Below are 8,760 nucleotides of genomic sequence, written 5' to 3'. Positions count from 1 at the left end.
TCCAGCACTGTCGCCTCCTCGGGGTGCTCCGGTGCGACCTAATTTCAGTGCCATGCCAGAAGGTTCTCACCGTCCGCTAGCTATTCAGGGATCCTCTAGTGGGTATTCAGGACATTGGGGTTAGAATTTAGGTCAGCAGTCTACCTTACCGAGAGGTTATTTCGAGTGTGGGGACCTTAGTCACGTGCGGAGGTTCTCCCCAGGCTTTGGGGCAAGGCAGTGCAACAGGGTCAGCAACCTATGATCCAACACCAGTTGCCCCACCAGCCGTCCGACCGCCCAGAGGCTGAGGGCAGGTAGGTAGGGGCCGTCCTAGACGTGGAGGCCAGCCAGGAGGTGCTCTAGCCAGATTCTATGCCTTTCCAACTAGACCAGATGCAATGGCCTCAGATACCGTGATTACATAAACTAGCTTGTACATTAGCCGTGTATTGGCTCTTAAACCGGTTATTTATAAAGTATCATCTCTTCTTGTGGAGCGGGCCTAATGCCTCGACAGTAGATAGATGCATCTATGGTTTGTGCCTTTCGACCCGCGGCAGTGTACACATTTTTCTGGATCGGGTCGTATGACCTCGGCATAATCGTACGTGACAACACTCGAAGTGTAATCATATATTTGATATCCTTCCTTGGCTTGAGAGGCAAAATTATATAAGATGCAAATTTATTTTGAACTTACCATGTGTGAAATTATTATTTACTTTCTGCTTGTTATTGAGTTATTCTTATTATTTACATAACCCGTGTTCATTTAAAATTCTGTATTTCATTACTATTAGCCCATAGTAAGTGTCGATGTCGACCCCTCATCACTACTTCTTTGATGTTAGACTTGATACTTACTGGGTACATATTTTTTATGTACTCACACTACACTTCTACACTATCCGTGCAAGGTATGAGGCAGGTGCATATGGCGGTCCTACCGACGCGCATCCCATATATCCTGAGGCCTAGTGGTGAGCTGCTTCCTGAGCCGTTCTGCAGCCCCTAGAGTCTCTCTTTTGTATTTTTATTATATCTACTTTATTTCGGACAGTAGTTAGAGTTTTGTATATTCTACTAGTTGCTCATACACTTGTGACACCAGGCCTTGGCACACACACTGGTAGACTTTATGGTTTTGGAGTACTTATATCATCATGATTTCCATTCAGCTGTCTTCATTTCAGTTATTAAATTTCCCACTCCTTAATTTATTATTAAAAAGAATTTAATTACTTGAAAAACTTATTAAAAGAGAAATAACATGGTTTAGTTCTCCGTTGGCTTGCCTAGCAGGACGCTGGGCGCCATCACAGTCTATAAAGGAAATTGGGTCGTGACATCATCGTATTAGAGCACTAGGTTCACTTAGGTCTCACAAGTTATGAGCATGCCAAATAGAGTCTTGCGGATCGGTGCGGAGACGTCCATACTTATCTTCGAGAGGTTATAGGGTGTTAGGAAACTACTCTTTTTGTTCATCTCCTATCGTACAGTTGATGTGGTACTAAGTACCTTTCATTTATTCTCTCACAGATGATGAGAACGCGCAGTGGATGTTCCAGACCATGGAAGAGCTTCTCCCCATATTGCTAGAGGCCGAGGGAGGGCTCCAACCTGTGGTAGGGGACGAGGACGTCCCAGAGTTTCTCCAGCTATGCCATCAGTGGATCCAGTAGAGGATCCTATTGTTGAGGAGCAGGGCAAGATGCCTGCAGCAGAGCCAGTCCCGATGGATTTCATGTCCGTGTTGGGATTCCAGGAGGTCATGGGCCGTATGCTGTGATTCATGGATTCTATGACCCAGGCTTGTTTATTTCCAGCAAACCCAACCACATCTTAGGCGGGAGGGGGAACAGAGACCCTTACCGCTCAGTCTCTAGGGCATGCAACTGTCGTGTATCTGACCCCGAGCACACTACCCATGGGTGGAGCTCAGCCAATTACAACAGCAATACCTGAGCCCAAACCAGTTGCGGTCGGCGATCCACAGAAGCTAAAAGACAGATGGACTAGGCTACATCCTCCTGTCTTTGGGGGTGAGCGGCATGAGGAACCCCAGGACTTTATTGATCGGCGCAGGGACATACTGCACAACATGAGGATATTGAAGTCCCATGGGGTGGATTTTACTACCTTTTAGCTGTAGGGCAGGGCCCATAGATGGTGGTAGTCCTATATTCTTAGAAAACCAGCCAGTTCTCCTCCCATGACTTGGGATTAGTTTACACGCCTCTTCTTGGAAAGATATATTACACCCTCCCAAAGGGAAGAGTTGTGGTTCCAGTTCGAGCAGCTCCAGCCGGGCCAGATGTCGGTGACCGACTATGAGGCGAGATTCTCTGAGTGGTCCCGCCATGAGCTGATGATACTTCCTACTGATGCAGAGAGAGTCTGGACGTTTGTTACCGGGTTGCATTCTGGTATCCAGGCCAACATAGCTCGGGAGGTGGAGATGAGGACTTCTTATGGGCTAGTTGTAGAGATAGCTCGAAGGATCGAGGTTGTCCATCAGCAGAGCGGAGAGCAGGCGACGAGGTATAAGTGGTTTTGATATTCTAGAGAGTTCAGTGGTGCCCCGACTGGGGGCAGGGGTCAGTTTATGAGGGTTCGGTCTAGCAAGCCCACATATCCAGCACTGTCGCCTCCTTGGGGTTCTCCAGTGCAACCTAATTTCAGTTCCATGCCAGAGGGTTCTTACCATCCACCAGCTATTCAGGGATTCTCCAGTGGGTATTCAGGCCATCGGGGTTAGACTTCAAGTCAGCAGTCTACCTTAGCGAGAGGTTATTTCGAATGCGGGGACCTTAGTCACGTGCGGAGGTTCTTCCCTAGGCTTCGGGGCAAGGCAGTGCAATAGGGTCAGCAATCTATGATTCCAGCACCAGTTGCCCCACCAGCCGTCCGGCCGCCCAGAGGCTGAGGGCAGGTAGGTAAGGGCTGTCCTAGACATGGAGGCTAGCCAGGAGGTGCTCTAGCCAGATTCTATGCCTTTCCAACCAGACCAGATGCAATGGCCTCAGATGCCGTGATTACATAAACTAGCTTCTACATTAGCCGTGTATTGGTTCTTAAACCGGTTGTTTATAAAGTATCCTCCTTTCTTGTGGAGCGGGCCTAACACCTCGGCAGTAGATAGATGCATCTATGGTTCGTGTCTTTCGATCCGCGACAGTGTACACATTATTCTAGATCTGGCCGTACGACCTCGGCATAATCGTGCGTGACAACACTCGAGGTGTAATCATATATTTGATAGACTTCCTTGTCTTGAGAGGGAAAATTATATAAGATGCAAATTTATTTGGAACTTACCATGTGTGAAAGGATTATTTACTTTCTGCTTGTTATTGAGTTATTCTTATTATTTACATAACCCGTGCTCATTTAAATTTCTGTATTTCTTTACTATTAGCCCATAGTAAGTGTCGATGTCGACCCCTCGTTACTACTTCTTAGATGTTAGACTTGATACTTATTAGGTACATATTTTTTATGTACTCACGCTACACTTCTACACTAACCGTGCAGGGTCTGACGCAGGTGCATCTGGCGGTCCTACCGACGCGCATCCCATATATCCCTAGGACTAGTGGTGAGCTGCTTCCTGAGCCATTTTGTAGCCCCTAGAGTCTCTCTTTTGTATTTATATTCTGTTTACTTTATTTCGGACAGTAGTTAGAGTTTTGTATATTCTACTAGTTGCTCATACCTGAGCCCAGACCAGTTACGGTCGGCGATCCACAGAAACTAAAAGACAGATGGACTAGGCTACATCCTCCTATCTTTGGGGGTGAGCGGCATGAGGAACCGCAGGACTTTATTGATCGGTGCAGGGACAGACTGCACAACATGAGGATATTGGAGTCCCATGGAGTGGATTTTACTACCTTTCAGCTGGAGGGCAGGGCCCGTAGATGGTGGCAGTCCTATTTTTTTGGCAAACCAGCCGGTTCTCCTCCCATGACTTGGGATTAGTTTACACGCCTCTTCTTGGAAAGATATATTACACCCTCCCAAAGGGAAGAGTTGCGGTTCCAGTTCAAGCAGCTCCAGCAGGGCCAGATGTTGGTGATCGACTATGAGGCGAGATTCTCTGAGTGGTCCCGCCATGAACTAATGATACTTCCTACTGATGCAGAGAGAGTCTGGAGGTTTGTTACCGGGTTGCATTCTGGTATCCAGGCCAACATAGCTCGGGAGGTGGATATAAGGACTTCTTATGGGCTAGTTGTGGAGATAGCTCAGAGGATCGAGGGTGTCCGTCAGTAGAGCCGAGAGCAGGCGACAAGGTATTCGTGGTTTTGATATTCTGGAGAGTTTAGTGGTGCCCCGGCTGGGGGCAGGGGTCAGTTCGTGAAGGTTCGGTCTAGCAGGCCCACATATCCAGCACCGTCGCCTCCTCGGGGTGCTCCAGTGCGACCTTATTTCAGTGCCATGCCAGAGGGTTCTTACCGTTCGCCAACTATTCAGGGATCGTCCAGTGGGTATTCAGGCCATTAGGGTTAGACTTCAGGATTCTATGCCTTTCCAGCCAAACCAGATGCAGTGGCCTCAGATGCCGTGATTACAGGTACTATTTATGTCTACGATAGGGTTGCTTCGGTATCCAGGGTCTGCATATTCATATGTTTCATCTCTATTTGCTCATTGCTTGGGTGTTCCTCCTGAGTCCTTGGGTACTCCCAGTTATGTGTCCACACCAGTGGGCGATTCTGTTGTTGTGCATCAGATCTATCGGTCCTGCATTGTTACATTCTGTGGTTATGGGACTAGAGCGGATCTTCTGTTGCTTAATATGACCGACTTTGAGGTCATCCTGGGCATAGATTGGTTGTCTCCATATCACGCCATCCTTGATTTCCATGCCAAGACGGTTACCTTGGCGATTCCAGAGTTGCCTAGACTGGAGTGGAGGGGTTCGTCTGTCAGTGCATCTAGTCGGGTTATTTCTTTTCTAAAGGCTCTGCACATGGTCGAGAAGGGTTGTTTGGCTTATCTAGCTTATGTTTGGGATACTACTGCAGAGACTCTAGCAATTGATTCAGTGCCCGTAGTCAGGGAGTTCTCCGATATGTTCCCTTCTGATCTCCTAGTCATGCCACTAGATTATGATATCAATTTTCCTATTGATTTGGCTCCAGGTACCCAGCCTATATCTATTCCACCGTACCGCATGGCTTCAAAAGAGTTTAAGGAGTTGAAGGAATAACTTGAGGAGTTTCTAGCAAAGGGGTTCGTCAGATCGAGTGTGTCTCCTTGGGGTGCACCGGTGTTATTTGTGAAGAATAAAGATGGGACTATGCAGATGTGCATTGATTACCGCCAGTTGAACAAAGTTACCATTAAGAACATGTACTTGTTGCCGTGTATTGATGATTTGTTTGACCAGTTTCATGGTGCTAGGGTGTTCTCTATGATCGACTTGAGATCGGGGTACCATCAACTTAAGATTCAGGATTTCGATGTCCCGAAGACGGCTTTTCGGACTAGATATTGCCATTATGAGTTTCTAGTGATGTCCTTTGGCTTGACTAACACCCCGGCAACGTTTACAGATTTGATGAACCAGGTGTTCAGGCCTTATATTGATTCATTTGTCATTGTCTTCATTGATGATATTTTGATCTACTAACGTAGCATGGGGGAACACGAGCAACATTTGAGAGTGGTGCTTCAGATCTTGCGGGAACAGAAGCTATATGCTATGTTCTCCAAGTGTGAGTTCTGGTTGGATTCTGTGGTATTCTTAGGGCATGTTGTATCAGGCGAGGGTAATAAGGTAGACCCCAAGAAGATCGAGGCAGTTCAGAGTTGGCCTCATCCTACCACAACGATTGAGATAAAGAGCTTCCTGGGGTTATCAAGTTATTATCGTCAGTTTATGGAGGGCTTCTCATTTATTGCAGCACCTTTGACTAGATTTACCCAGAATGGTGCTCCGTTACGATGGTCCGATGGTTGTGAGGTGAGATTTCAGAAGCTCAAGACCGCATTGACTTCAGCACTGGTGTTAGTATTGCCTTCCAGTTCAGGGATGTATACTATGTATTGCGATTATTCACGCGTTGGTTTAGGTTGTGTATTGATGCAGGAGGGGCGAGTTATTGCATATGCTTTGCGACAGCTGAAGCCCCAAAAGAAGAATTACCCTGTACACGATTTAGAGTTGGATGCAGTTGTTCATGAACTTAAGATCTGGATGCATTATCTTTATGGGGGTGTCCTGTGAGGTTTACACCGATCATCGCAACTTGCAGCATTTGTTCAAGCAGAGGGATATCAATTTGAGGCAACGCATGTGGCTCGAGTTACTAAAAGATTATGATATTACCATCCTTTATCATCCGGGCAAGGCAAATGTAGTTGCAGATGCCTTGAGCAGAAAGGCGGAGAGTATGGGTAGTTTGGCATTCATTTCAGCGGAGGAGAGGCCACTAGCTTTGGACATTCAGTCCTTGGCTAACAGACTTGTGAGGTTGGATATTTCAGAGCCCAGCCGAGTTCTTGCATGCGTCGTCACTCGGTCTTCACAATTCTAGAAGATCAAGGCTCTCCAGTTTGATGATCCGCACTTGTTGGTTCTCAGAGAGATGGTACTACAGAGTGGTGACAAGGAGGTTACTCTCGGTAAGGATGGTGTTCTGCAACTCCAAAGCCGCCTATGTGTTCCAAATGTTTATGGCTTGAGGGAGAAGATCCTAGAGGAGGCACACAGTTCTTAGTATTCTATTCATCTAGGTGCTACGAAGATGTATCGCGACCTGAGGCAACATTGTTGGTGGCGGCAGATGAAGAATGGCATAGTTGAGTATGTAGGGAGGTGCCTTAATTGCCAACAAGTTAAGTATGAGCAATAAAGTCCAGGTGGTCTACTTTAGCAGATGACTATACCCGAGTGGAAATGGGAGCGTATTACTATGGACTTCGTAGTTGGGTTGCCGCGGACCTTGCGGACGTTTGATGCAGTTTGGGTCATTGTCGACAGGTTAACCAAGTCGGCACACTTCATTTCGGTTGTGACCACGTATTCTTCAGAGAGGTTGGCCCAGATTTATATTTAGGAGATTATTCGATTGCATAGTGTGACTGTCTCCATTATATCAGATAGATGCCCTCAGTTTACTTCGCATTTCTGGAGAGTAGTACTGAGTGAGTTGGGGACACGGGTAGAGCTCAGCACAACCTTTCATCCGCAGACCGACGGGCAGTCAAAGAGGACAGTTCAGATCTTGGAGGATATGCTTGGAGCATGTGTGATTGACTTAGGAGGGCAGTGGGATCGATTCTTGCCTTTGGCCAAGTTTGCTTATAACAACAGTTATCGGTCCAGCATTGAGATGGATACATTTGAGGCTTTATATGGTCGGCGATGTCGTTCTTCCATAAGATGGTTTGCACCCGACAAGGCTAAGTTATATGGTACTGATTTGGTGAAGGATGCCTTGGAAAAGATAAAGTTGATTCAGGAGTGACTTCGCACAACACAATCAAGACAGAAGAGTTACGCGGATCAGAAGGCACGTGATTTATCATTAATGGTGGGCGATAAAGTTCTCTTGAAGGTCTCGCCGATGAAGGGATCATGAGGTTCGAGAACAAGGTCAAGTTGAGCCCAAGGTTTATAGGTCCATTTAAGGTGTTGAGGCGAGTTGGGGATGTTGCTTATGAGCTTTCCTTGCCTCCCAGTCTATCGGGAGTTCATCCGGTTTTCCACGTGTCTCTGCTCCGGAGGTATCATGCCTACAGGTCGCATGTGTTAGACTACATCACGATTCAGTTAGATGAGAGCTTGGGTTCTGAGGAGGAGCTAGTTGCCATTGTTGATAAGCAGGTTCGCTAGTTGAGGTCCAAGAAGATTTCTGTAGTAAAGGTTCAGTGGAGGGGCCAACCAGTCGAGGAGGTGACATGGGAAGCCGAGAAAGACATACGGATCAGATATCCACAGTTATTCAGCACTCCAGGTATGATTCTAGACCCGTTCGAGGACGAACATTTGTTTAAGAGGAGGAGAGTGTAACGACCCGACCTGTCATTTTGCTTTCTAGATCCCCATTCCCCAAAATAAGACTCCCCGTATGTGGTTTTATTGTTTTATGACTTGCGAAGATGGTTAGTTCGGGATTTGGAAGGGTTAAGGTTGAAATCGGAATGCTTAGTTCCTTAGTTGGCTTTTAAAAGGCTAAGTTTGACTTTGATCAACATTTTGAGTAAACGACCTCGGAACCGGGATTTGATGGTTTCAATAGGTTTGTATGATTATTTTGGACTTGGGCGTACGTTCAAATCGGGTTTTCGATGACCTGGGAGCATTTCAGTGCTTACGGTTAAAAGTTTGCTTATTTAAGGTTTAAAAATTTGTTAACTTTGGTTTGGAGTAGGTTTTGGTGTTATCGTGGTTCGTTTGGGATTCCGAGTAGGGGAATAGTTCCGTATGGTAATTTAAGACTTGCATCAAAAATTTGGTGTCATTTCGAGTAGTTTAGGTATGGTTTGGCGTGTTCGGAGCAAGTTGGAAGAACTTGAAGTTCATAAGTTGATCCTATTGGTTTTGGGTTGCGATTCTTAGTTCTAATGTTGTTTTCCGCATTCCGAGGTTGCAAGCGAGTCCGTTTTACGTTTATGAGCTTGTTGGTATGTTTGGACGAGGCCTCGGGGGCTTCGAATGCAATCTGGATGATGCTCGGATCGATTTAGAGCCCAAAAGGGCTACTGGTGCACCAGTTCTGTTGTGCCCGCATCTGCGAGCTTTTGGCCGCAGATGAGAGCTCG

General features: G+C 46.6%; 1 protein-coding gene across 1 annotated transcript; it reads left to right on the top strand.

Annotated features, from left to right (window-relative positions):
• The first annotated feature begins 5,629 nt into the window (after positions 1–5,629).
• Positions 5,630–6,220, top strand: LOC138908119 (uncharacterized mitochondrial protein AtMg00860-like). The gene is made up of 2 exons (XM_070198759.1): positions 5,630–5,956; positions 6,083–6,220. The coding sequence occupies exons 1-2, from the start codon at positions 5,630–5,632 to the stop codon at positions 6,218–6,220; spliced, it is 465 nt and encodes a 154-aa protein (XP_070054860.1).
• Positions 6,221–8,760: the final 2,540 nt, after the last annotated feature.

This window comes from Nicotiana tomentosiformis, chromosome 3, assembly GCF_000390325.3.
Source record: "Nicotiana tomentosiformis chromosome 3, ASM39032v3, whole genome shotgun sequence".
Lineage (NCBI taxonomy): Eukaryota > Viridiplantae > Streptophyta > Magnoliopsida > Solanales > Solanaceae > Nicotiana > Nicotiana tomentosiformis.
This window is presented reverse-complemented; position numbering and strand designations above follow the sequence as displayed.

Bases quoted from the DNA above. Each gene is read 5' to 3' on its own strand.
- LOC138908119 (XM_070198759.1), top strand. From the start codon at position 5,630: ATGGGGGAACACGAGCAACATTTGAGAGTGGTGCTTCAGATCTTGCGG. The intron at 5,957-6,082 runs GTGAGATTTCAG...GTATTGATGCAG, and splicing joins GATGGTCCGATGGTTGTGAG to GAGGGGCGAGTTATTGCATA.